This window comes from Thunnus maccoyii, chromosome 22 (assembly GCF_910596095.1).
Source record: "Thunnus maccoyii chromosome 22, fThuMac1.1, whole genome shotgun sequence".
Lineage (NCBI taxonomy): Eukaryota > Metazoa > Chordata > Actinopteri > Scombriformes > Scombridae > Thunnus > Thunnus maccoyii.
In genome coordinates, this window is record NC_056554.1 from 21,182,510 (window position 1) to 21,210,366 (window position 27,857).

Genomic DNA, 27,857 nt, shown 5'->3' on the forward strand with positions numbered 1-27,857 from the left:
TTTAAAGTTACTGTAAGTATTGTTTCATGCTATCTTAGACAAATCATACATAAAGATTTACAGGTCAATAAACTTTTTCTGTGGTGTAGTTTAATGAGTGTATAAATGTTTGTGCTTGTGTAACAGGATTCATAAAACACACAGACTAACGTGCTTCAATGCTTAAGCCTTTTAATTGAGCAGAGTACAAGAAACACCGGTTCACTCTCTGGAATCAGTTTGTACTAAAAGCACAAACTTGTTCCTTGAGTAGTGTTACAGCAATAGGAAAGAAGTATGGATTACTACATGCAGGAGTATACATGTGATTAGGAGACAAAGATAGTTAAGTATGCAAACACACCATCACACATCCACCCAGGTCCTCTGGTTGTGACAGGTATTGCATTTTTCTGCATCATCCAAAGAGATCTCATTCGTTTCTGGCACAGACAGACGGATATCTGTGATAGCAAGCATCGTCGTCAAATCTCTTATAATCTGTAAAAAGACACAGAGGTTTTATTAGGGATAAATTGTCTTCTTTCTCACTCAACCAATGAATTTGTCTATTGAATTTGTTAAATTTTACACAAAAACTGGAGAGGTGTTTAATCCAAAACAAACTGATTACAGAGAACAATACAACAACACACAATAAAACTGTTCATTTGTTGTGGAAGGTTGTTAATATATTCATAAACCCTACACTGATTCTTGCTGTACATTCATGGAGCGCTTAAACTGACTGGAGATGAGATGAACATCATTTATCAATTGTTTCTTGGTAGAGATTTAAAGGAAGTCACTGTGATAGCAAAACAAATTTCAACAGGTAGACTGTTCCAGACGGAAAATGCAAACTTAAGTTTCGACTGTAGATTCAAGATCTAAGATTGAGAGCAGTTACATACAGACACAAAAGCTATGTATCCTAGAGCCAGACCATGGAGTGCTTTAAAAGTAATGAGTAAAACCTTGAAATCAATTCTAAAATCAACTGCACGCCAATGCAAAGAGGCTGTGATCTCTCTTGTTCTTCATGATTGACTGTTTCTGCTTTTGCACAAATCTAAAAATACAGCACCAGTTTCTCTTCCTTTGTCAAGCCAAGATATTATTTGATCTAATAGATAAAGCTCTAGTGGTTTCAGTGAACAAATTTGTCATAAAGGCAATGTAAATTCTTTTAGCAACCTAGACTCAGTGGTTCTGAGAACTTATTCTCATTTATCAGGCATCATCAGTGGGACAGAAAAAAAAGTACCAAACTTGACCCAATGCAGACGTCACTTGTATTTGCCCAAACCCTGCTCAGACCTCAGGGAAAAAAAAGAAAATGTTTCTCAAGCTAAATTTAAATTTACCTCCATAGTTCATCATCAAACAGTATGCTGATCCATAATGGTCAGGCATCCCTGGAGCCCAGTATGAAAAGCTGAAAGGTGAACCATCACTCCAGAGCCAAGTACCTTGCTAAAAGATGAGAATACAGTATAATACAATATAGTGGACAGTATGGTTTATTAGGTAACTTTTAGATTTTGTTTAATCAATATACCTGTTCTGCATCAGAGCCTCCGAGCCATGCGACTGGATACGTGTGAGTTATTCTCAGTATCATACTTTGAATGATATGATACTCATCAATGTTGTGCACTGATGCAAGGTTTCCACCACGGGACAGACAATTTTTCTACAGAGGCGAGAAGAACAGAGAGAGTGCAGTTATGTGGAGCCACACAAAGGACATATTACATATCAAGTAATACAAAAACTCCCAGTTAGAAGAATATGCCAATTAACAATGTGTAAGTCTATACCAGCAGAATCAACATAGTACAGAAACTTTCTGCTCAGAAACCAAATCAGCCTGATTACCTCAGCATCAGCCCAAGACAAGGGTGTTTGAACATAGAGGAAACAGCGACCGCTGAAACCAGTCCAACCACTGGGACAAACTGTTGATATCCTGACTTTGTCACTCTTTTCTGAAAACATATTTAGAAAAAAAGAACTTAAAATAGTGTAAATTAAGGTAGAGCACTGATGTTGTGCTTGTTTCAGACGATTAGCCTCAGATGTTTTCAATATTGTTTCACAATCACATACTCGTCCGTACACCGTGGATATTTTTACTTGACACAATCACAGTTCATGCTGACAATTACGCTCTTTCCATCGGAGTTTGCTGCAGCTCCCTCCACCACCCCAACCTCCTCCTTGTGTGGTATTTCATATTGTTGATTTGAAGGGGACATATTATGCTTTCTGTGATTTTCTGATATTTATATACTGTTATGATGTCAGATATCTCTGTTAAACATGGCCAAAGGTCCAAAAATTGAGGTGAACATATGTAAAAATGCTCCCTGGAAGTCAAAAGCCAGGGCTTCATCCTGATCTGAACGCCTCATTTGCAAAATTACCTCTATTTCCTCCACGTGATGATGTCAAATTGTTTGTGTATGCCCACAAATAGCCCTCTGTTGGTAGCCTTCACTCGCATATTTCGGACTGGATTTATAATTGATGATGTGTACAAATGTATATGAGAAGTTAGGCTTAGAAAGAGAAAAGTGAAATCCTACTACTTCTGTTTGTTTATGTAGCCTCTCTAGCCGCTGGAAGTCTGCAGAGGGGCAGCTTCCGGGAAGCAGGAGGGGGCCCTTAAAGAGACAGGGGCTAAAATAGCCTGTTTCAGACAGAGGCTGAACTGACTGCATAAAGGGCCACTATAAGATAAATAAGGAGTTTTTGAACTGTAAATCATGTAAAGATATTCCAGTAGATCCCCAAAATGTAAATAAAGACATGGAAATGTTATGTATGTCACCAAATAAAGTTGATATCTGGCTCTTCAGCTGCTAAATATTGTGCTAAATCATCTTATCTGTCTGTTTGGTGCCGGTCTGTTAGTGTATCAGAACTGAAAACAGCTGCCTGCTGCAGCTGGAAATGCAGTTGACAAGAGCAGTGAAAGTGAACCAAAACAGTAAAGTTGCAGCTATGAAAAGCAATGAAGTGAAAGAGACTACAATACAACTCACCAGGGTCTGCTTCTGGAAGATCTGCAGGTTTGAAACAAGAACAGACAGAATGTCTTTTTCAGGAAATATTGATTGTTAAAGATTAGTTCTACTAATGTTTTAAGATAAAAAAATATTCTGCTTTGATTAATAATCTGCGTCCTGATTGTTTTTTTTTCCACAAAAGAAGTTCATTTACTCTGCTTGAAATTCTTAAATTTACATCTTTTCCTTCTCTCTTATTGGAAAATCCAGAATGTATAAAAATGCAAATATTTTTTCATTACATTACAAAAGTTAAACTGCTGGACACAATTTTCCCATTTTCATTTGCATATTGGACCATGATTGACTCCAAACTAGTTGTGAAGTTACAAGTCATGCTTTTAGATAATTCAGTGAGCACAGAGAAATGTTGTCCCATTCTGTATAGTGAAACTCAAACATCCAAATAAAGTAACAATAAGAAAAACAAATTTTTAGGTGCAGGGGAACTTGCCATTTCTGCTCTTTCCCCGTGTGAATACTCACCAACAGCTGTGGTCAGTGCCATCATGACACAAACCAGTAGAGACACAGCCAGCATCTTCATGGTGTAGATAGTGCAGATGGTAAAGATGATGATTATCTTCAATGAAGCAAGACAGACATGTTAGTAATGCTTCCAAAGAGAGCAGAGATGACAATAAGAGAGAATAGAGGAAGAAGAAAAGAGAAAAACCTGCTGCAGGATGATCTTGTCTTCTGTCTTCTCACTCAGTGTCAGCTTGAAGCTTCAGTCGTCCTGTGTAGAGGTGCTGAACAGGAGAAAGACGAGCTCTTATATACAAAAATGTATCTATCTATCTTTGTTTTAAATAAATACCACAGCCTACTCCACCCCGGTGTATGGATCATAAAATGCAGCCACATGGAAAGCCCTCTATAAAGGCTTATCAGATTCTGTGCATAAACTTTGGCACCACTTCCTACACTGTTGTTTACTTAAACAGCTAATTAGTGTTTTAAGAGACATACAGTGTTCCTGTTGCAGAATATTTATTGGCACGACAGCGTGTCACCTGGATAAACTAGTCAGAAAATAGATGGACGGATGGGTTGTTGAATGGAGAAGCTGAAACATAGATCATATCAAATGATAAAGTGCAACATTTTATGATTTTTCTAATCATATTAGATCATATTCATTAGCATATACAGTATAATTAAACCTGGTAATTTACAAAGAATTTATACTGTATTACAGGTATTTTCTTACTAAAGGGTATCTGTTCCAAGCTACGTATGACCCACTGAGCAATCTGGTATTTGGGAGGAACTTAATGGAGGGGTTGACATTTCTTCAATTCTTTCATAAAGCAATAGTTAGGATGTGATAATTAACACTTAAGTAGTTTTTTCTTTCCATAATTATTCCTCCTGTTCATACTGACTATTAGAATGCACTAATGCACTTACTATGTAAGTGATGGGGGACAAAATCCACAGTCCTCCTTCTTTGCAAAAATGTATTTAAAAGTTTATCTGAAGCTAATATGAAGCTTCAGCGTCCAAATGAGTCAAATCAAGTAGATATCTTTCAACATTACAGTCTTTTTAGTGCCAAAGTTCCTCTTTTTATTACTATACTTCCACCGCAGCTCAACAAGGAAAGACAAAGAGGGAATTTGATGCTAAAAACACTGTAAATGCGGCAGATATCCACTTGATATGACTAACTCAGACTGCTGAAGCCTCATATAAGCTTAACATCAACTTTTAAATGCATTTTTGCACAAAATGACTGTGTGGAAACACTGTGTTTTGGCCTCCATCACTTACATTGAAATCACATTTGAAGGGGATCCAGTATGAACAGGAGGAATGATTACAGTAAGGAAAACCTCTTTCACTGTTCATATTATTTTACAATCAGGACATTGACAGACAAAATAAACAATATCCAGGTTAATAACAGCAATGATGATACAATGATGCAATTCCAGTACAGCCACAAAACATCTGTTAAACAAGGCAGAAAGAGGCATAAACACATATTTGCATTTCATTTATACGGATGTAGCGACAGATGTTGTGGCCGCACTTGAATATGATAAACTTTGTTGCCCCTTAACTTTTTCTGTAATCACAAATAAAATGATTGAGTGGAAATCCTTGCACACGGATTTCCACTCAATATTTTAATTCTACCGCATGATTATTTCTAGCCTACGAGATACCATTTGAGGTAAGTGAGATTTCTTTGTAATTTGGGTGGACTGACCTTTTAGCCCTTATGTTTAAGCGGAGCAGCTGCCAGATATAAATGTGCAGCAGGGCGTTGCTTAAAAAGAAATTAACTCTCATTTAAACCTACCCTGGGTAAATATGGATTAACAAATAATCACCATGGCTGTTATATCCGTATGATCCACACTGATAGTCTGATGGAGCTCCACTGTGAAACTGGGAACAGATCCAGAACAATAAAAAAGAAAAAGAGACACAAGTCAAAAGAAATGTTGAAAACACAAGGACATCATGACCATACTGTCACTTACTGTGGTGTTCCTCTCTCGACACATTTTGTCTTACGGAGCCTCTGGTACATTTTGCAGAGAAGGGATGATGAATGTGGATTGTAAAGATAACTATGGAAGAGGATTAGGGCCATTTAAAGTTTAAAGTCAGAATTTAGACATGGTTTGCTGTAGACTAGCACTAGTGCTGTGCATTGGTGGTGTGTTGGTTTTTTGAGGGAAAACCCTGATAGCAAAACCATAGTTAGAAAAGGTTGCCACTAATGCACTGGCTCTGTTTTGAACAGTCATTATTTTGGGTGCTTATTGGGTTGCAACCAGTAGGGGGAAGAGGAAGAACAAGAAGAAGACAGTATGCGGTTGTAAATAGGCACAAATAGGAGGTTCCTTATTTGATTTGTGTTCCTCCTCTGAAAACAAAATGCTGTTCAAGACACTGCTGCAAACAGAGAAATGAACAGCGTGACGATTGTATGATGTAGCATAAATGTAATGTCCATAAATGACTCAAAAAAGTAAAAGTAAAGAAAGGTTCCCCCTATTGAAAAAAACAGCAGTGTAGATTTAACAGAGACTCACAGACCAGTTTGTTTTGATGCTTCAGCCTTTTACTTTTAAACAAGACAAGAAAGACAAGATCACTCTCTAGAATAAGGTGCTAAAAGCATTATTTCCAAAACACATTCAGTCTGCTCTTTAGGTACAAGACCTGACAGACAAACCAGCTCCAGTTTATGTCACTTGTCACTTCGTTCCTTAAGTAGCGTTACAGCGATAGTAAAGAAATAAAGATATCAAAGCGACTTCAGGTTATACATGTTTATGAGACTGATAAAGCAAAGATGAGATTGCAAATATAAACACACATCCATCAGTGATTTTGAGTTACTTCATGCCTCAACGTTAACCCAGGAATCCATCGATTTCCTTGCCACAGACAAACGGGAGATGACGGCTACACCACGTGTCATCCCAGCAGTTGTTTTCTGTAAACACCATAAACACAGGAGCGTTTGTTCTTGTTCTGTATACCAACATCACCAGATAGAAAACTACTGAATGTTAAAACAACATTATGGTTACTGTGGAAAACATTCATAAGAGACCAATCTTTCTCTTACTTATTTATCAGAAACCATTTACAATGTAATTCTTATTTAATTAAACCAAAGAATATTTTATTCAGAGAGCTTTTGCAAAAAAATTAATCCTTTCGGCAAATTCCAAAACATTATGCTTTTTCCCCTGTTTTTTTCCTTTAACCCATTATAATTTATACCACTCATAAATTAAAGTTATAATCCTTAAGATTTTTATTAAATCAAACCAGTTTTTGATTCAATCTATGGTCTGCATTTTCAGCACTTAATGTTTTTACATTCTGTAAATGCCTTTCTATGTAGTAGTTTTCATTGCCAGTGTCGGGATCCCACCCAGGATTCAGATTGCCTTCACAGGCTCGAGGGATTCACAGGACACGATGCAGCATCTAATCCAACATTACTGGTTTTAATTTCATTTTTATTGATATCAGCCTCATTGTTTACTGTTCAATCTGTTACAGTAGTATCAGAGCTGTAGTAGCCTCTTAACATGCACCCTTTTCTTTTTTTTTTTTTTTTTTTGTATTTTCGCCTATTTGGCATACCCAAATGGAAAAGCTTATAACAGAAGAACCATGAGGCCAAAATGCATGTATTATGCTTTATTTGAAAGGTAATATCTTCTAGTTTCTGGACATGTGTTGTTTAGCATGTGGCTAAGACACAACCAAAACTACATCAGTTCAAATAAGGCTCAAAAAAGTGTTTTTGGTCCTCATCTATATTGAGTCATATTTTGAATAACAATAACTAGGACATGCTTTATGCTAGAACTATGCAAATCACCACATATCTTCTACATCTTGTCAAGCACTCATATATAAAATTCCAGACCTCTAGGTCTAACCTTATCAGATCTAGGGAGTTTTTAGTTTGTGGTGTCACTGGTGTCCCCAAACCTCTTCAAACGTCTCCAAGTGGCCAAATTGTGCCAATTGCTTTTACTCATTACTGTGATGCTAAGCTGCTTAAAACTGGCATAAGCGGGTTGCCAGCGACCCAGTGGATGTAAAGAGATCAAATTATTGCTAATAAAAAGACATTTCCTACTGCTCCAGCTTCACAATAAAACCATTCATCTGGTGGGACCTGGGGCGGCTTTAACTGTGAAGCAGTCACAGGAAACACAATTTGTTTGTTACTGAGGATAGCACTAAATGCTTCAAAATTGTTTATCGAAAGTGATTTGAGTCCAAAAAACTGAACATTTTCAATGTTTTTAGCAAAGAAAAACTAGCATAAAATAAGATTGCATTTGCAATTATTGTTGACTGACTTCTTTATTAAAACAACCTGAGTTTGTTTACCTGCACTGCTAATAGATACACAAGTTGCCCTTCTATTGTATTTCTGACAAAGTAGCTGTAACTTTACACTCTCACTGGAAATAATGTGCTTTGATTCACCTCCATGGTTCATCTGTAAACAGTCCTGGCCAAAAAAGTTGTTGTCAGGCTGTCCAGAACACCAGTTCAGATCTATGAAACGTGAACCGTCACTCCACTGCCAATCGCCCTCCTAGACAAGAAAACAGAGTAGAATATGAGACATGATTTTAAAAAATGAATGAAACGACGTGTTATAATGAATAAAATCTATACCTTTTGTGCATCAGAGCCTCCAATCCATGCTTTTTTATACACATTAGTGGCTGTCAATATCAGCCGCTGAATCTCATGGTACTCCTCTATGTTATGTACTGATGCGAGGTTTGCATTCATGGATTGGCACTTTTTCTACAATAAATAAAATGGAGAGAAACAAATAAATAGAGGATTTGAAGGAAACCAAATCAGAATATCGATGGCCAAAGCGCAAAACCTCCTATCTGCAGAATTTTCTGATTGGCGGATTTCACTTTAGATGATGAGAATAAGGAAGGCTGCTCATATTCAGTCTGTCTGCAAGATAATCCCGCCCTTTGTTGTGACAGAAAAGTCACCTGGTGAAAACCTCCAATCAGGTTCGCTGGGAACATGTTGAGGCACAAAACCTCTGGCCCTAGTATACTACAATGTATTACATTTACTACACTGGCCCATCTTTTTACCTGAAAACAAACTTAATTTTATTTTTAATTTAATTTGAATTATTAACTTAATTTAGAGCATTGTTATGTAGAACCTCTTCCAACTTGCACCAAGTGCAAAAGCTCCTGTCTGCAAAAAGATCCAGGAAAAGTGGGGAAAAACCTCCTATCTGCACTTTGCTAGGTACTAATACCTAGTCGGTATTGTTAACACATAATATATTATGTACTGAGCAACCTTGACAAATAGCATTCTGGAAGAAAAGTCTGGAAGAAGTTTTTTTTAGTTCTCTCAAAAAAGTGCATTGTTCAGATAGAAGGTTTTGCTCTTCGGCCATCGATATGTCAATTAACCATTTATCTTATATGCAAGCAAAATAAAAAGAAGACTGAGGTGAAATTATCCTGATTACCTCAGCGTCAGCCCAATTCATGGCTCTTGGCATGTACCGAAAACAGCGACCTCTGAACCGACTCCAACCACTGGGACAATATATTGGCCTTTTGACCAGCTGTCTCTGATCTGAGAACAAATAAGAGAATACTGGGGAATCTTAAATCATCAAAAAAACAAGACCCCATCACCCCTTTTCTGGTCTCTCTTTACTGGTCAGTTTTAGAGGTGATTTTAAAGAAATGGTTTGACATTTTGAAAAATACTCTTATTTGCTTTCTTGATACTTGGTATTTAAAGAGTGTGGCATGCTTTATTTTTACCCTTTCCAAAGCCAAAAATACAAAAGCAAAGGAGTAAGGAATGCACCAAATTATATGTTTATCTGCTCTTACGTAAGCTGTTATCGTTAGCATGTCTGGCCACCTAGCTTACTACCAACAACGTTACTTCTGAGGCCAAAGAGCACATCATTAACTAACTTAGTTTGTGAAGTTACAGATTTCATTTTAAAAAATGCCCTGTTCACAACTAGCACAACCACTGTGCAGTGTTTCCCACTGGTCCTGGATGCTATCAGAGTTTAAGCTAACGTTAGTGGCTTTGTTCTGATCTTTATTTGATTTAGGGAAAGTTTACACTCCAGCATTTTCTGAGATAACGTTACGTTTGACAGACATATCCAGTCTGTTTAGTACTCAAACTAAAAATGGTTTCTCTTGTAACTAGGGTTGCAATGATTAGTCTATCAATCAATTAGCTGGTCACAAGAAAATTGATCTGCATCTATTTTAATAATCAGTTAATTGTTAAAGTCCTTTTTCAAGCAAGACTGCCAAACATGTACTCACCTTCTTAAATGAGAGAATTTGCTGCTTATTCTTGTCTTAACATCATAGTCACTTAAATACCTTTGGTTTTGTTGAACAAGACATTTGGTAATATCACCATGGCCTCTAGGAAATTGTGATGGACATTTTAGCAGCTTTTGAGAATCAAGAAATTAATCAGTAGTTGCATCCCTACTTGCAACTTTAAAAAGTGAAAACATACACTTTGAAAATACAAAGATGTATGTAAGCACAGCAGCTTAACAGGGATATGGTCATACACAGTAACATTTTCCTTATCATAATATCAGAACTAACTAGGTCTACCCACAAGCCTCTCCCTTTGTCAGGTAAAAACTGGTAAATTAACACGAAATCTTGGCGTGGTAAGGACAAAGTTAAAGAGAAATCTACAAGAATACACACTGACCTGTTTGATCCTTTGTAGCCTTTGCCTCTTGAACAGCTGGACAGTTTGACATAGAAGTTATTGACTTGGTTAATCTCTTCTTGTTATATATAATCTCTTCTTGTTATATATAGACAAATACAATCCCTGTTCATCCTACATAACACCATTACTATATAATATTTACCGTCAGCAGTGGTCAGAGCCATCAAGGCACAAACAAGTGCAGACACAGTCAGAATCTTCATGTTGGAGATGATGGTGATGACAAGCTTCAATAATGTTGCTCAAGACAAGCAGCTCTTATATACAGTTACTTATCTTGACATCTCACACAAAACAGGGAACTCACGAAACACTCATAAAGAAACACTATTACAAGATAAAATATACTCAGAAACTTAAAGCACATTCTGTAATCTAAATGTAAACAAAAGGATATATTTAGTGCATCTTAAATGTTTGTTCTAATCAGTAATGTCTGTAAACTCACGATTAGAGCAAACCTCTAACATCAATTAAATCAGTTCACAAAATGTTCCATTCAAACTGCAATTTAAATTTGCTGGTTTTTTACAGTTTAGGCTTGTAACCATTGTCTTTTGATATTTGTCAAGAGATTGTATTTGCTGAGGACACAGGAATTTGTGCTACATTACTGTAGACAATTTCCTAAAAATTAAAATTAGAAGTGGTTTTAATTTATGTTGTATTGCCATGTTCTTGGTGCAATTTCAAACTCACTTCATAATTGTTCATAATTGTAGCTACGTTTAAAATATGCATACAAATATATGACAGAGAATTGTTGCAACAACTCAATAAATAGATGTGACACCTGTTGTGGTGCATGTTAAACTACAACATTAAAAGTAATAATCTCAAAGTTTTACATTAAAATAAATGTTTGCTAAGTCAGTATCTATCACCTAATGAGGTAACACAGTTGATTAGCCTATGGCCCACTCATGAAAGCTCTTGCATTTGCAGTATTACAAAGTGGGTGTCGGTGGCGACATGCCCGGGAAAAATCACGAGTGGCGCATAGTTAGTGACGCATTTTCCATCACCCAGCAGTGGTTGGCTTACTTGAGTGTGAAGTGCCATACTGTTTTTCCAACTGCCAATATGTATGACATCACACTGGCAACACTGTTGGGATCAAATAAATCAACATGAGATGTTCCTCATTCCTCATCACTCTTAGTGCTACAGTGGAAATTCTGATGAAATAATTTCTCAACGTCTCTTTTGAATTTGTAGGAGAAATGTACTGTGGCGATGACATATCAGGGTTATTGGTGGTTGATAGTTCCTCACCTACATATAATGAATTGGCACTTACCAAATAAACCAACATAACACTTTTTTCTGTTTTTTTCTCAAAATGTGTACCAAATTGCACCATCCTCTCTGTAAAATGCTCTAAAAACTAATTTAAATTACACACCTGCAAATTACTCCAGTAAATTACAGAATACTCCAGGAAAACTCCTCATCACTCTTGGTGCCACAGTGGAAATTAATGCAGCAGCTCTGATGAAATAGTTTCTCAACTTCTCTTTTGAATCTGTGGGAAAAATGTATTGTGGCGATGACATATCAGGGTTATTGGTGGTTGATAGTTCCTCACCTACATATAATGAATTGGCACTTACCAAATAAACCAACATAACACTTTTTTCTGTTTTTTTCTCAAAATGTGTACCAAATTGCACCATCCTCTCTGTAAAATGCTCTAAAAACTAATTTAAATTACACACCTGCAAATTACTCCAGTAAATTACAGAATACTCCAGGAAAACTCCTCATCACTCTTGGTGCCACAGTGGAAATTAATGCAGCAGCTCTGATGAAATAGTTTCTCAACTTCTCTTTTGAATCTGTGGGAAAAATGTATTGTGGCGATGACATATCAGGGTTATTGGTGAATGGAGTTTCTCATGAGTATGAGAGCATATATATAGGTATTTTTTCACCTAAATTCAATAACTGTTTTTGATAAATAAATAATTGTTTAGTTTTTTGCACAATACTTCATCAGCAGTGGTGGAAGTACTCAGATCCTTTACTGAAGTAACAGTAGCAATATCACAATGTAAAAGTACCTGCATTTAAAATCCTATTTAAGGTAAAAGAACAAAAGTATTATCAGTTTACTTAGTATTAAAAGTAAGTGTAAGTGTTTTGCAGAAAACCTCTGATATATTAATACATTCATTAAAGTATATTACTAATACTGGTGCATCAGTGTGTAAAATTTACTGTTGTTCTGCTCAAGGTGGAGCTAGTTTTATATACACTTAAGTCCAGTGGTTCCCAACATAGGGGTTGGGCCTCTCCTGAGGGTCATAAGATAAATTTGAGGGGTTGTGAGATGATTAACAACAGAACATAAAGTTCTGATACATAAATTTGCATTCATTTTTCAGACTTTTCTCTAATCTTTGATTTTTTTGTGAAATATTGCAGATCTCTTTGGGCCTCAGATAGATATTTAAATAAAACCACATGAGAAGTTTAGGGGTGAAAAGTCTCAAAGGGAAATATTCAAGTACAAGTACTTTAAATCAGTGGTTTCCAACCTTTTTGGCTTCTGATGTCTTACAAAAAGCAGTGTGTAGTCGGGGTCACATTTCACATGTCTATGAGTTGTTAACAGCTCCACCAAATAGTGGTTTTTCCCTCTAAACTTCTCACATTGTTTCATTTCAATAAATATTCAAATACAATATTTCAGCAAAAATCAAAGATTAGAGAAAAAGTCCAAAAACTGAAAACAGATTTGTATATCAGAACTTTGATTTTTTCTTCTTTCCCCTCCCATTAATCATCTCACGACCCCTCAGATTTATCTGCTGACCCTTTGGAGGGGCCTGACCCCTAGGTTGGGAACCACTGGACTAAACTAGCTAACTGTATATAAAGTAGTTGAAACTAGCTCCACCTCCAGCAGCTACAACAGTAACATGCTGCTCTAACACTGATGCTTCACTATTAATAATCTAATGATGTCATATATAATAATATATCAGTCAGAGGGACCAAACCACTACTTTTACTGCAATACTTTAACTACATTTTGCTGCTGATACTTTTACTTAAGTAAGATTTTCTATGCATGACTTTTACTTGTAATATTTTTACATTGCTGTATTGGTACTTTTACTTCTCCTTCACTGGTTTCATCACTGGTTCAAAGTCTCTTGTAATGGAAAAGAAATTGTATCTCAGACAAGTGTCTCATATATATTCAGGAATAATATTGGACCAGACACCCTCCTGTAAGTCTGTTGCTGCTAAAATATTATCTAAGTGTGCCAGCAAACTCAAGTTCCTGTTTAGCAGAACGAAGCTTGGTAGTGTGGTTTGACAGCCAAATTTAGGAACAAACTGCAGGTGATGCAAGATCATATTATTCAGTATTTATTAAATGCATCTCCTCCAGCTCATGTTGGTAGTGATGAATTCAGAATGGAAGGACTGTACAATATTATCAGTGGGTATGCTCCACAGTGCTTGTGTACTCAGATAACAATGGTTCATACTCAGCATAACTATAATACCCGGGCCATTGTGTGTTCATGTTAAGTGTCTCAAGTAGATAATGAAGCCAGAAGTTCCTTTTTTCTTTACACTGGTGGCATGTTGTGGAGCAGTCTTTTGCTACACCTCTGAAAACTCTGAATGAGGTATTGCCCATTTTGAGAAGAAATATTGTAAAAATGTAGAAATTAACATTTTAATGTTAAATAAATGCACAGATAGAGGTCTGGTTTGTTCATTCTTCAAAGTATGAGGTTTATAAAGGCAATCAAGCACTTGGAGAGACAATGTCAGGGTCTGTCTCTGCTGACATTGGCCTCAGCGCCACCTTGCGGACAAATTACTGTACAGCTACCTTCTTCTTCTGTCTCTCTTTCATTGCTGACAAAACCTCTCCTACATCCCTTGGTGTTATATTTAATGTTATACTTAAAATGTAAATACACCTTCAAATTCTGCAAGCTAAGTTTTAAAGTCTCACTCCACTCAATGTGTTACTTCACCTTCACTGTCCAGACTGACGTATGTACAGTGTTTGCAAGTAGACTTATTATTCAACACAGAGTATTTTTATATGACTTATAATGTGTGGAGGGGATCTTTACAGATCACAGAGGCGCATTTCTGAAACACATTTATGTGTTGTGCCAGTACACAGTTTTAGCCCTGGTGTTTGTTAACATTACTGTTCGTAAACCCAGAAGCTTCTAGTGAAGCATTTATCTACTGACCTATGTTGTGTTTACTGCCCCAGAGGGGAAATAAATCTCTTGTTAATGTCCACCATGTCCATGAAGGGTTGCTAACATTACTGGCTACATTACAGCCAGGAGGCAGGATGAATCAGCTTTGAAACAGAGGTCTACAACCACAGTTTACAGCCGCAGTTCTGGCAAATGAAAAGTACAAAACCCATTCAAAACTAATAATTAATAATAACTATTATTAAGACTAAAGGATATAACTCTCAGAAAAAAAGTCTTCTGCTCTCAATTTGATCTCAGTCAGTGTGATATTTGAAAATGAGAGCAGATCATGGTCTTGCAAGTATTTGGCCAAACCTTCACCAATTTGTTTTTATACTAAGCTTTGTTGTTCTCTGATGATGTTTCTCAGTACAATAATACTTATACACACTCATGCATTTCAAAATTAACTGCTTCTTCCTATTTTATCCTTTAGATGGCGCATCAAGCCTGACTTTTTAACGTAAGTATTTCAACCAGCATATACTATAATATACTTACAGTATTATTACTGTAAGTATTGTTTCATGCTATCTTAGACAAATCATACATAGAGATTTACAGGTCAATAAACTTCTTCTGTGGTGTAGTTTAATGAGTGTATAAATGTTTGTGCTTGTGTAACGGGATTCATAAAACACACAGACTGATGTGCTTCAATGCTTAAGCCTTTTAATTGAGCAGAGTACAAGAAACACTGGTTCACTCTCTGGAATCAGTTTGTACTAAAAGCACAAACTTGTTCCTTGAGTAGTGTTACAGCAATAGGAAAGAAGTATGGATTACTACATGCAGGAGCCTACATGTGATGAGGACACAAAGATAGTTAAGTATGCAAACACATCATCACACTTCCACCCACTTCCTCTGGTTGTGACAGGTATTGCATTTCTTTGCATCATCCAAAGAGATCTCATTCGTTTCTGGCACAGACAAACGGATGTTTTTCCCTGCAATGATCGTCGTCAAATCTCTTATAATCTGTAAAAAGACACAGAGGTTTTATTAGGGATGAATTGTCTTCTTTCTCACGCAACCAATGAATTTGTCTATTGAATTTGTTAAATTTTGCACAAAAACTGGAGAGGTGTTTAATCCAAAACAAACTGATTACAGAGAACAATACAACAACACACAACAAAACTGTTAATTTGTTGTGGAAGGTTGTTAATATATTCATAAACCCTACACTGATTCTTGCTGTACATTCATGGAGCACTTAAACTGACTGGAGATGAAATGAACATCGTTTACTTTATAAAATGCAAGTTTATAAAAATTGTTTCTTGGTAGAGATTTAAAGGAAGTCACTGTGATAGCAAAACAAATTTCAACAGGTAGACTGTTCCAGACGGAAAATGCACATCTTAAGTTTTAACTGTAGATTCAAGATCTAAGATTGAGAACAGTTACATACAGACACAAAAGCTATGTATGCTAGAGCCAGACCATGGAGTGCTTTAAAAGTAATGAGTAAAACCTTAAAATCAATTCTAAAATCAACTGCACGCCAATGCAAAGAGGCTGTGATCTCTCTTGTTCTTCATGATTGACTGTTTCTGCTTTTGCACAAACCTAAAAATACAGCACCAGTTTCTCTTCCTTTGTCAAGCCAAGATATTAATGATCTAATAGATAAAGCTCTAGTGCTTTCAGTGAACAAATTTGTCATAAAGCCAATGTAAATTCTTTTAGCAACCTAGACTCAATAGTTCTGAGAACTTATTCTCATTTATCGGGCATCATCAGTGGGACACAAAAAAAAAGTACCAAACTTGACCCTATGCAGACGTCACTTGTTTTGATGTCTGCATTGGGAATTATTTGCCCAAACCCTGCTCAGACCTCAGGAAAAAAAAGAAAATGTTTCTCAAGCTAAATTGAAATTTACCTCCATAGTTCATCATCAAACAGACTGCTGATCCATAATGGTCAGGCATCCCTGGAGCCCAGTATGAAAAGCTGAAAGGTGAACCATCACTCCAGAGCCAAGTACCATGCTAAAAGATGAGAATACAGTATAATACAATATAGTGGACAGTATGGTTTATTAGGTAACTTTTAGATTTTGTTCAATCAATATACCTGTTCTGCATCGGAGCCTCCGAGCCATGCGACTGGATACGTGTGAGTTATTCTCAGTATCATACTTTGAATGATATGATGCTCATCAATGTTGTGCACTGATGCAAGGTTTCCACCATAGGCCTGACAATATTCCTACAGAGGTGAGAAGAACAGAGAGAGTGGAGTTATGTGGAGCCACATAAAGGACATATTACATATCAAGTAATAGAAAAACTCCCAGTTAGAAGAATATGCCAATTAACAATGTGTAAGTCTATACCAGCAGAATCAACATAGTATAGAAACTTTCTGCTCAGAAACCAAATCAGCCTGATTACCTCAGCATCAGCCCAAGTCAAGGGTGTTTGAACATAGAGGAAACAGCGACCGCTGTAACCAGTCCAACCACTGGGACAAACTGTTGATATCCTGACTTTGTCACTCTTTTCTGAAAACATATTTAGAAAAAAAGAACTTAAAATAGTGTAAATTAAGGTAGAGCACTGATGTTGTGCTTGTTTCAGACGATTAGCCTCAGATGTTTTCAATATTGTTTCACAATCACATACTCGTCCGTACACCGTGGATATTTTTACTTGACACAATCACAGTTCATGCTGACAATTACGCTCTTTCCATCGGAGTTTGCTGCAGCTCCCTCCACCACCCCAACCTCCTCCTTGTGTGGTATTTCATATTGTTGATTTGAAGGGGACATATTATGCTTTCTGTGATTTTCTGATATTTATATACTGTTATGATGTCAGATATCTCTGTTAAACATGGCCAAAGGTCCAAAAATTGAGGTGAACATATGTAAAAATGCTCCCTGGAAGTCAAAAGCCAGGGCTTCATCCTGATCTGAACGCCTCATTTGCAAAATTACCTCTATTTCCTCCACGTGATGATGTCAAATTGTTCGTGTATGCCCACAAATAGCCCTCTGTTGGTAGCCTTCACTCGCATATTTCGGACTGGATTTATAATTGATGATGTGTACAAATGTATATGAGAAGTTAGGCATAGAAAGAGAAAAGTGAAATCCTACTACTTCTGTTTGTTTATGTAGCCTCTCTAGCCGCTGGAAGTCTGCAGAGGGGCAGCTTCCGGGAAGCAGGAGGGGGCCCTTAAAGAGACAGGAGCTAAAATAGCCTGTTTCAGACAGAGGCTGAACTGAGGGACTGCATAAAGGGCCACTATAAGATAAATAAGGAGTTTTTGAACTGTAAATCATGTAAAGATATTCCAGTAGATTCCCCAAATGTAAATAAAGACATGGAAATGTTATGTATGTCACCTCATAAAGTTGATATCTGGCTCTTCAGCTGCTAAATATTGTGCTAAATCATCTTATCTGTCTGTTTGGTGCCGGTCTGTTAGTGTATCAGAACTGAAAACAGCTGCCTGCTGCAGCTGGAAATGCAGTTGACAAGAGCAGTGAAAGTGAACCAAAACAGTAAAGTTGCAGCTATGAAAAGCAATGAAGTGAAAGAGACTACAATACAACTCACCAGGGTCTGCTTCTGGAAGAGCTGCAGGTTTGAAACAAGAACAGACAGAATGTCTTTTTCAGGAAATATTGATTGTTAAAGATTAGTTCTACTAATGTTTTAAGATAAAAAAATATTCTGCTTTGATTAATAATCTGCGTCCTGATTGTTTTTTTTTCTACAAAAGAAGTTCATTTACTCTGCTTGAAATTCTTAAATTTACATCTTTTCCTTCTCTCTTATTGGAAAATCCAGAATGTATAAAAATGCAAATATTTTTTCATTACATTACAAAAGTTAAACTGCTGGACACAATTTTCCCATTTTCATTTGCATATTGGGCCATGATTGACTCCAAACTAGTTGTGAAGTTACAAGTCATGCTTTTAGATAATTCAGTGAGCACAGAGAAATGTTGTCCCATTCTGTATAGTGAAACTCAAACATCCAAATAAAGTAACAATAAGAAAAACACATTTTTAGGTGCAGGGGGACTTGCCATTTCTGCTCTTTCCCCGTGTTAATACTCACCAACAGCTGTGGTCAGTGCCATCATGACACAAACCAGTAGAGACACAGCCAGCATCTTCATGGTGGAGATAGTGCAGATGGTAAAGATGATGATTATCTACAATGAAGCGAGACAGACATGTTAGTAATGCTTCCAAAGAGAGCAGAGATGACAATAAGAGAGAATAGAGAAAGAAGAAAAGAGAAAAACCTGCTGCAGGATGATCTTGTCTTCTGTCTTCTCACTCAGTGTCAGCTTGAAGCTTCAGTCGTCCTGTGTAGAGGTGCTGAACAGGAGAAAGACGAGCTCTTATATACAAAAATGTATCTATCTATCTTTGTTTTAAATAAATACCACAGCCTACTCCACCCCGGTGTATGGATCATAAAATGCAGCTACATGGAAAGCCCTCTATAAAGGCTTATCAGATTCTGTGCATAAACCTTGGCACCACTTCCTACACTGTTGTTTACTTAAACAGCTAATTAGTGTTTTAAGAGACATACAGTGTTCCTGTTGCAGAATATTTATTGGCACGACAGCGTGTCACCTGGATAAACTATTCAGAAAATAGATGGACGGATGGGTTGTTGAATGGAGAAGCTGAAACATAGATCATATCAAATGATAAAGTGCAACATTTTATGATTTTTCTAATCATATTAGATCATATTCATTAGCATATACAGTATAATTAAACCTGGTAATTTACAAAGAATTTATACTGTATTACAGGTATTTTCTTACTAAAGGGTATCTGTTCCAAGCTACGTATGACCCACTGAGCAATCTGGTATTTGGGAGGAACTTAATGGAGGGGTTGACATTTCTTCAATTCTTTCATAAAGCAATAGTTAGGATGTGATAATTAACACTTAAGTAGTTTTTTCTTTCCATAATTATTCCTCCTGTTCATACTGACTATTAGAATGCACTAATGCACTTACTATGTAAGTGATGGGGGACAAAATCCACAGTCCTCCTTCTTTGCAAAAATGTATTTAAAAGTTTATCTGAAGCTAATATGAAGCTTCAGCGTCCAAATGAGTCAAATCAAGTAGATATCTTTCAACGTTACAGTCTTTTTAGTGCCAAAGTTCCTCTTTTTGTTACTATACTTCCACCGCAGCTCAACAAGGAAAGACAAAGAGGGAATTTGATGCTAAAAAGACTGTAAATGCGGCAGATATCCACTTGATATGACTAACTCAGACTGCTGAAGCCTCATATAAGCTTAACATCAACTTTTAAATGCATTTTTGCACAAAATGACTGTGTGGAAACACTGTGTTTTGGCCTCCATCACTTACATTGAAATCACATTTGAAGGGGATCCAGTATGAACAGGAGGAATGATTACAGTGAGGAAAACCTCTTTCACTGTTCATATTATTTTACAATCAGGACATTGACAGACAAAATAAACAATATCCAGGTTAATAACAGCAATGATGATACAATGATGCAATTCCAGTACAGCCACAAAACATCTGTTAAACAAGGCAGAAAGAGGCATAAACACATATTTGCATTTCATTTATACGGATGTAGCGACAGATGTTGTGGCCGCACTTGAATATGATAAACTTTGTTGCCCCTTAACTTTTTCTGTAATCACAAATAAAATATTGAGTGGAAATCCGTGTGCAAGGATTTCCACTCAATATTTTAATTCTACCGCATGATTATTTCTAGCCTACGAGATACCATTTGAGGTAAGTGAGATTTCTTTGTAATTTGGGTGGACTGACCTTTTAGCCCTTATGTTAAGCGGAGCAGCTGCAAGATGTAAATGTGCAGCAGGGCGTTGCTTAAAAAGAAATTCACTCTCATTTAAACCTACCCTTGGTAAATATGGATTAACAAATAATCACCATGGCTGTTATATCCATATGATCCACACTGATAGTCTGATGGAGCTCCACTGTGAAACTGGGAACAGATCCAGAACAATAAAAAAAAAAAAGAGACACAAGTCAAAAGAAATGTTGAAAACACAAGGACATCATGACCATACTGTCACTTACTGTGGTGTTCCTCTCTCGACACATTTTGTCTTACAGAGCCTCCGGTACATTTTGCAGAGAAGGGATGATGAATGTGGATTGTCAAGATAACTATGGAAGAGGATTAGGGCCATTTAAAGTTTAAAGTCAGAATTTAGACACAGTTAGCTGTAGACTAGCACTAGTGCTGTGCATTGGTGGTGTGTTGGTTTTTTGAGGGAAAACCCTGATAGCAAAACCATAGTTAGAAAAGGTTGCCACTAATGCACTGGCTCTGTTTTGAACAGTCATTATTTTGGGTGCTTATTGGGTTGCAACCAGTAGGGGGAAGAGGAAGAACAAGAAGAAGACAGTATGCGGTTGTAAATAGGCACAAATAGGAGGTTCCTTAATTGATTTGTGTTCCTCCTCTGAAAACAAAATGCTGTTCAAGACACTGCTGCAAATTGTGAAGTAAATAGCGTGATGATTGTATGATGTAGCATAAATGTAATGTCCATAAATGACTCAAATAAGTAAAAGTAAAGAAAGGTTCCCTCTATTGAAAAAAACAGCAGTGTAGATTTAACAGAGACTCACAGACCAGTTTGTTTTGATGCTTCAGCCTTTTACTTTTAAACAAGACAAGAAAGACAAGATCACTCTCTAGAATAAGGTGCTAAAAGCATTATTTCCAAAACACATTCAGTCTGCTCTTTAGATACAAGACCTGACAGACAAACCAGCTCCTGTTTATGTCACTTGTCACTTCGTTCCTTAAGTAGCGTTACAGCGATAGTAAAGAAATAAAGATGTCAAAGCGACTTCAGGTTATACATGTATATGAGACTGATAAAGCAAAGATGATTTTGCAAATATAAACACACATCCATCAGTGATTTTGAGTTACTTCATGCCTCAACCCAGGAATCCATCGATTTCCTTGCCACAGACAAACGGGAGATGATGGCTACACTTCGTGTCATCCCAGCAGTTGTTTTCTGTAAACACCATAAACACAGGAGCGTTTGTTCTTGTTCTGTATACCAACATCACCAGATAGAAAACTACTGAATGTTAAAACAACATTATGGTTACTGTGGAAAACATTCATAAGAGACCAATCTTTCTCTTACTTATTTATCAGAAACCATTTACAATGTAATTCTTATTTAATTAAACCAAAGAATATTTTATTCAGAGAGCTTTTGCAAAAAAATTAATCCTTTCGGCAAATTCCAAAACATTATGCTTTTTCCCCTGTTTTTTTTCCTTTAACCCATTATCATTTATACCACTCATAAATTAAAGTTATAATCCTTAAGATTTTTATTAAATCAAACCAGTTTTTGATTCAATCTATGGTCTGCATTTTCAGCACTTAATGTTTTTACATTCTGTAAATGCCTTTCTATGTAGTAGTTTTCATTGCCAGTGTCGGGATCCCACCCAGGATTCAGATTGCCTTCACAGGCTCGAGGGATTCACAGGACACGATGCAGCATCTAATCCAACATTACTGGTTTTAATTTCATTTTTATTGATATCAGCCTCATTGTTTACTGTTCAATCTGTTACAGTAGTATCAGAGCTGTAGTAGCCTCTTAACATGCACCCTTTTCTTTTTTTTTTTTTTTTTTGTATTTTCGCCTATTTGGCATACCCAAATGGAAAAGCTTATAACAGAAGAACCATGAGGCCAAAATGCATGTATTATGCTTTATTTGAAAGGTAATATCTTCTAGTTTCTGGACATGTGTTGTTTAGCATGTGGCTAAGACACAACCAAAACTACATCAGTTCAAATAAGGCTCAAAAAAGTGTTTTTGGTCCTCATCTATATTGAGTCATATTTTGAATAACAATAACTAGGACATGCTTTATGCTAGAACTATGCAAATCACCACATATCTTCTACATCTTGTCAAGCACTCATATATAAAATTCCAGACCTCTAGGTCTAACCTTATCAGATCTAGGGAGTTTTTAGTTTGTGGTGTCACTGGTGTCCCCAAACCTCTTCAAACGTCTCCAAGTGGCCAAATTGTGCCAATTGCTTTTACTCATTACTGTGATGCTAAGCTGCTTAAAACTGGCATAAGCGGGTTGCCAGCGACCCAGTGGATGTAAAGAGATCAAATTATTGCTAATAAAAAGACATTTCCTACTGCTCCAGCTTCACAATAAAACCATTCATCTGGTGGGACCTGGGGCGGCTTTAACTGTGAAGCAGTCACAGGAAACACAATTTGTTTGTTACTGAGGATAGCACTAAATGCTTCAAAATTGTTTATCGAAAGTGATTTGAGTCCAAAAAACTGAACATTTTCAATGTTTTTAGCAAAGAAAAACTAGCATAAAATAAGATTGCATTTGCAATTATTGTTGACTGACTTCTTTATTAAAACAACCTGAGTTTGTTTACCTGCACTGCTAATAGATACACAAGTTGCCCTTCTATTGTATTTCTGACAAAGTAGCTGTAACTTTACACTCTCACTGGAAATAATGTGCTTTGATTCACCTCCATGGTTCATCTGTAAACAGTCCTGGCCAAAAAAGTTGTTGTCAGGCTGTCCAGAACACCAGTTCAGATCTATGAAACGTGAACCGTCACTCCACTGCCAATCGCCCTCCTAGACAAGAAAACAGAGTAGAATATGAGACATGATTTTAAAAAATGAATGAAACGACGTGTTATAATGAATAAAATCTATACCTTTTGTGCATCAGAGCCTCCAATCCATGCTTTTTTATACCCATTAGTGGCTGTCAATATCAGCTGCTGAATCATAAGGTACTCCCATATGTTATGTACTGATGCGAGGTTTGCAATCATGGATTGGCACTTTTTCTACAATAAATAAAATGGAGAGAAACAAATAAATAGAGGATTTGAAGGAAACCAAATCAGAATATCGATGGCCAAAGCGCAAAACCTCCTATCTGCAGAATTTTCTGATTGGCGGATTTCACTTTAGATGATGAGAATAAGGAAGGCTGCTCATATTCAGTCTGTCTGCAAGATAATCTCGCCCTTTGTTGTGACAGAAAAGTCACCTGGTGAAAACCTCCAATCAGGTTCGCTGGGAACATGTTGAGGCACAAAACCTCTGGCCCTAGTATACTACAATGTATTACATTTACTACACTGGCCCATCTTTTTACCTGAAAACAAACTTAATTTTATTTTTAATTTAATTTGAATTATTAACTTAATTTAGAGCATTGTTATGTAGAACCTCTTCCAACTTGCACCAAGTGCAAAAGCTCCTGTCTGCAAAAAGATCCAGGAAAAGTGGGGAAAAACCTCCTATCTGCACTTTGCTAGGTACTAATACCTAGTCGGTATTGTTAACACATAATATATTATGTACTGAGCAACCTTGACAAATAGCATTCTGGAAGAAAAGTCTGGAAGAAGTTTTTTTTAGTTCTCTCAAAAAAGTGCATTGTTCAGATAGAAGGTTTTGCTCTTCGGCCATCGATATGTCAATTAACCATTTATCTTATATGCAAGCAAAATAAAAAGAAGACTGAGGTGAAATTATCCTGATTACCTCAGCGTCAGCCCAATTCATGGCTCTTGGCATGTACCGAAAACAGCGACCTCTGAACCGACTCCAACCACTGGGACAATATATTGGCCTTTTGACCAGCTGTCTCTGATCTGAGAACAAATAAGAGAATACTGGGGAATCTTAAATCATCAAAAAAAACAAGACCCCATCACCCCTTTTCTGGTCTCTCTTTACTGGTCAGTTTTAGAGGTGATTTTAAAGAAATGGTTTGACATTTTGAAAAATACTCTTATTTGCTTTCTTGATACTTGGTATTTAAAGAGTGTGGCATGCTTTATTTTTACCCTTTCCAAAGCCAAAAATACAAAAGCAAAGGAGTAAGGAATGCACCAAATTATATGTTTATCTGCTCTTACGTAAGCTGTTATCGTTAGCATGTCTGGCCACCTAGCTTACTACCAACAACGTTACTTCTGAGGCCAAAGAGCACATCATTAACTAACTTAGTTTGTGAAGTTACAGATTTCATTTTAAAAAATGCCCTGTTCACAACTAGCACAACCACTGTGCAGTGTTTCCCACTGGTCCTGGATGCTATCAGAGTTTAAGCTAACGTTAGTGGCTTTGTTCTGATCTTTATTTGATTTAGGGAAAGTTTACACTCCAGCATTTTCTGAGATAACGTTACGTTTGACAGACATATCCAGTCTGTTTAGTACTCAAACTAAAAATGGTTTCTCTTGTAACTAGGGTTGCAATGATTAGTCTATCAATCAATTAGCTGGTCACAAGAAAATTGATCTGCATCTATTTTAATAATCAGTTAATTGTTAAAGTCCTTTTTCAAGCAAGACTGCCAAACATGTACTCACCTTCTTAAATGAGAGAATTTGCTGCTTATTCTTGTCTTAACATCATAGTCACTTAAATACCTTTGGTTTTGTTGAACAAGACATTTGGTAATATCACCATGGCCTCTAGGAAATTGTGATGGACATTTTAGCAGCTTTTGAGAATCAAGAAATTAATCAGTAGTTGCATCCCTACTTGCAACTTTAAAAAGTGAAAACATACACTTTGAAAATACAAAGATGTATGTAAGCACAGCAGCTTAACAGGGATATGGTCATACACATTAACATTTTCCTTATCATAATATCAGAACTAACTAGGTCTACCCACAAGCCTCTCCCTTTGTCAGGTAAAAACTGGTAAATTAACACGAAATCTTGGCGTGGTAAGGACAAAGTTAAAGAGAAATCTACAAGAATACACACTGACCTGTTTGATCCTTTGTAGCCTTTGCCTCTTGAACAGCTGGACAGTTTGACATAGAAGGTATTGACTCGGTTAATCTCTTCTTGTTATATATAATCTCTTCTTGTTATATATAGACAAATACAATCCCTGTTCATCCTACATAACACAATTACTATATAATATTTACCGTCAGCAGTGGTCAGAGCCATCAAGGCACAAACAAGTGCAGACACAGTCAGAATCTTCATGTTGGAGATGATGGTGATGACAAGCTTCAATAATGTTGCTCAAGACAAGCAGCTCTTATATACAGTTACTTATCTTGACATCTCACACAAAACAGGGAACTCACGAAACACTCATAAAGAAACACTATTACAAGATAAAATATACTCAGAAACTTAAAGCACATTCTGTAATCTAAATGTAAACAAAAGGATATATTTAGTGCATCTTAAATGTTTGTTCTAATCAGTAATGTCTGTAAACTCACGATTAGAGCAAACCTCTAACATCAATTAAATCAGTTCACAAAATGTTCCATTCAAACTGCAATTTAAATTTGCTGGTTTTTTACAGTGTAGGCTTGTAACCATTGTCTTTTGATATTTGTCTAGAGATTGTATTTGCTGAGGACACAGGAATTTGTGCTACATTACTGTAGACAATTTCCTAAAAATTAAAATTAGAAGTGGTTTTAATTTATGTTGTATTGCCATGTTCTTGGTGCAATTTCAAACTCACTTCATAATTGTTCATAATTGTAGCTACGTTTAAAATATGCATACAAATATATGACAGAGAATTGTTGCAACAACTCAATAAATAGATGTGACACCTGTTGTGGTGCATGTTAAACTACAACATTAAAAGTAATAATCTCAAAGTTTTACATTAAAATAAATGTTTGCTAAGTCAGTATCTATCACCTAATGAGGTAACACAGTTGATTAGCCTATGGCCCACTCATGAAAGCTCTTGCATTTGCAGTATTACAAAGTGGGTGTCGGTGGCGACATGCCCGGGAAAAATCACGAGTGGCGCATAGTTAGTGACGCATTTTCCATCACCCAGCAGTGGTTGGCTTACTTGAGTGTGAAGTGCCATACTGTTTTTCCAACTGCCAATATGTATGACATCACACTGGCAACACTGTTGGGATCAAATAAATCAACATGAGATGTTCCTCATTCCTCATCACTCTTAGTGCTACAGTGGAAATTCTGATGAAATAATTTCTCAACGTCTCTTTTGAATTTGTAGGAGAAATGTACTGTGGCGATGACATATCAGGGTTATTGGTGGTTGATAGTTCCTCACCTACATATAATGAATTGGCACTTACCAAATAAACCAACATAACACTTTTTTCTGTTTTTTTCTCAAAATGTGTACCAAATTGCACCATCCTCTCTGTAAAATGCTCTAAAAACTAATTTAAATTACACACCTGCAAATTACTCCAGTAAATTACAGAATACTCCAGGAAAACTCCTCATCACTCTTGGTGCCACAGTGGAAATTAATGCAGCAGCTCTGATGAAATAGTTTCTCAACTTCTCTTTTGAATCTGTGGGAAAAATGTATTGTGGCGATGACATATCAGGGTTATTGGTGAATGGAGTTTCTCATGAGTATGAGAGCATATATATAGGTATTTTTTCACCTAAATTCAATAACTGTTTTTGATAAATAAATAATTGTTTAGTTTTTTGCACAATACTTCATCAGCAGTGGTGGAAGTACTCAGATCCTTTACTGAAGTAACAGTAGCAATATCACAATGTAAAAGTACCTGCATTTAAAATCCTATTTAAGGTAAAAGAACAAAAGTATTATCAGTTTACTTAGTATTAAAAGTAAAATTTCTTGTTTTGCAGAAAACCTCTGATATATTAATACATTCATTAAAGTATATTACTAATACTGGTGCATCAGTGTGTAAAATTTACTGTTGTTCTGCTCAAGGTGGAGCTAGTTTTATATACACTTAAGTCCAGTGGTTCCCAACATAGGGGTCGGGCCTCTCCTGAGGGTCATAAGATAAATTTGAGGGGTTGTGAGATGATTAACAACAGAACATAAAGTTCTGATACATAAATTTGCATTCATTTTTCAGACTTTTCTCTAATCTTTGATTTTTTTGTGAAATATTGCAGATCTCTTTGGGCCTCAGATAGATATTTAAATAAAACCACATGAGAAGTTTAGGGGTGAAAAGTCTCAAAGGGAAATATTCAAGTACAAGTACTTTAAATCAGTGGTTTCCAACCTTTTTGGCTTCTGACGTCTTACAAAAAGCAGTGTGTAGTCGGGGTCACATTTCACATGTCTATGAGTTGTTAACAGCTCCACCAAATAGTGGTTTTTCCCTCTAAACTTCTCACATTGTTTCATTTCAATAAATATTCAAATACAATATTTCAGCAAAAATCAAAG

General features: G+C 36.4%; 4 protein-coding genes across 12 annotated transcripts; all 4 read right to left on the reverse strand.

Annotated features, from left to right (window-relative positions):
• LOC121889171 (type-2 ice-structuring protein-like) lies at nt 1-4,060 on the reverse strand. The gene is made up of 7 exons (XM_042400918.1): nt 3,730-4,060; nt 3,540-3,636; nt 3,030-3,050; nt 1,861-1,970; nt 1,541-1,675; nt 1,347-1,455; nt 1-480 (listed from the first exon to the last, which is right to left on the reverse strand). Exons 2-7 carry the CDS (start codon nt 3,598-3,600, stop codon nt 413-415), a joined length of 504 nt encoding a protein of 167 aa, XP_042256852.1. The 5' UTR covers nt 3,601-3,636; nt 3,730-4,060; the 3' UTR covers nt 1-412.
• Nucleotides 3,730-27,018, reverse strand: LOC121889165 (type-2 ice-structuring protein-like). 6 transcript variants are annotated; one of them, XM_042400909.1, is made up of 9 exons: nt 12,056-12,191; nt 10,480-11,862; nt 10,314-10,349; nt 9,073-9,182; nt 8,232-8,366; nt 8,037-8,148; nt 6,394-6,513; nt 5,396-5,453; nt 3,730-3,805 (listed from the first exon to the last, which is right to left on the reverse strand). In XM_042400909.1, the coding sequence occupies exons 2-7, from the start codon at nt 10,538-10,540 to the stop codon at nt 6,431-6,433; spliced, it is 537 nt and encodes a 178-aa protein (XP_042256843.1). In that variant the 5' UTR covers nt 10,541-11,862; nt 12,056-12,191; the 3' UTR covers nt 3,730-3,805; nt 5,396-5,453; nt 6,394-6,430. The 6 variants fall into 6 exon arrangements, with proteins under 6 accessions (XP_042256843.1, XP_042256842.1, XP_042256841.1 ...); XM_042400908.1 differs by having other exon boundaries at nt 5,549-6,513; XM_042400907.1 differs by having other exon boundaries at nt 5,396-6,513.
• LOC121889172 (type-2 ice-structuring protein-like) lies at nt 15,272-18,755 on the reverse strand. Its single transcript, XM_042400919.1, has 6 exons — nt 18,673-18,755; nt 18,163-18,183; nt 16,990-17,099; nt 16,670-16,804; nt 16,476-16,584; nt 15,272-15,565 (listed from the first exon to the last, which is right to left on the reverse strand). Exons 1-6 carry the CDS (start codon nt 18,731-18,733, stop codon nt 15,498-15,500), a joined length of 504 nt encoding a protein of 167 aa, XP_042256853.1. The 5' UTR covers nt 18,734-18,755; the 3' UTR covers nt 15,272-15,497.
• On the reverse strand, nt 18,348-26,876 carry LOC121889168 (ladderlectin-like). Of its 4 annotated transcripts, none has more exons than XM_042400916.1 (7): nt 25,606-26,876; nt 25,440-25,475; nt 24,198-24,307; nt 23,357-23,491; nt 23,162-23,273; nt 18,863-18,938; nt 18,348-18,769 (listed from the first exon to the last, which is right to left on the reverse strand). In XM_042400916.1, the coding sequence occupies exons 1-6, from the start codon at nt 25,664-25,666 to the stop codon at nt 18,904-18,906; spliced, it is 489 nt and encodes a 162-aa protein (XP_042256850.1). In that variant the 5' UTR covers nt 25,667-26,876; the 3' UTR covers nt 18,348-18,769; nt 18,863-18,903. The 4 variants fall into 4 exon arrangements, with proteins under 4 accessions (XP_042256850.1, XP_042256848.1, XP_042256847.1 ...); XM_042400914.1 differs by lacking the exon at nt 18,348-18,769 and adding an exon at nt 20,527-21,638; XM_042400913.1 differs by lacking the exons at nt 18,348-18,769; nt 18,863-18,938 and having other exon boundaries at nt 22,646-23,273.
• Nucleotides 27,019-27,857: the final 839 nt, after the last annotated feature.

Bases quoted from the DNA above. Each gene is read 5' to 3' on its own strand.
- LOC121889171 (XM_042400918.1), bottom strand. From the start codon at position 3,600: ATGAAGATGCTGGCTGTGTCTCTACTGGTTTGTGTCATGATGGCACTG. The intron at 1,676-1,860 runs GTAATCAGGCTG...TCGCCTCTGTAG, and splicing joins TGTCTTGGGCTGATGCTGAG to AAAAATTGTCTGTCCCGTGG. The intron at 1,456-1,540 runs GTATATTGATTA...CTCATCTTTTAG, and splicing joins GAGGCTCTGATGCAGAACAG to CAAGGTACTTGGCTCTGGAG.
- LOC121889165 (XM_042400905.1), bottom strand. From the start codon at position 10,540: ATGAAGATTCTGACTGTGTCTGCACTTGTTTGTGCCTTGATGGCTCTG. The intron at 8,367-9,072 runs GTAATCAGGATA...TATTTATTGTAG, and splicing joins TGAATTGGGCTGACGCTGAG to AAAAAGTGCCAATCCATGAA. The intron at 8,149-8,231 runs GTATAGATTTTA...TTTCTTGTCTAG, and splicing joins GAGGCTCTGATGCACAAAAG to GAGGGCGATTGGCAGTGGAG.
- LOC121889172 (XM_042400919.1), bottom strand. From the start codon at position 18,733: ATGAAGATGCTGGCTGTGTCTCTACTGGTTTGTGTCATGATGGCACTG. The intron at 18,184-18,672 runs GTGAGTATTAAC...TCAAACCTGCAG, and splicing joins GGCACTGACCACAGCTGTTG to CTCTTCCAGAAGCAGACCCT. The intron at 16,585-16,669 runs GTATATTGATTG...CTCATCTTTTAG, and splicing joins GAGGCTCCGATGCAGAACAG to CATGGTACTTGGCTCTGGAG.
- LOC121889168 (XM_042400913.1), bottom strand. From the start codon at position 25,666: ATGAAGATTCTGACTGTGTCTGCACTTGTTTGTGCCTTGATGGCTCTG. The intron at 23,492-24,197 runs GTAATCAGGATA...TATTTATTGTAG, and splicing joins TGAATTGGGCTGACGCTGAG to AAAAAGTGCCAATCCATGAT. The intron at 23,274-23,356 runs GTATAGATTTTA...TTTCTTGTCTAG, and splicing joins GAGGCTCTGATGCACAAAAG to GAGGGCGATTGGCAGTGGAG.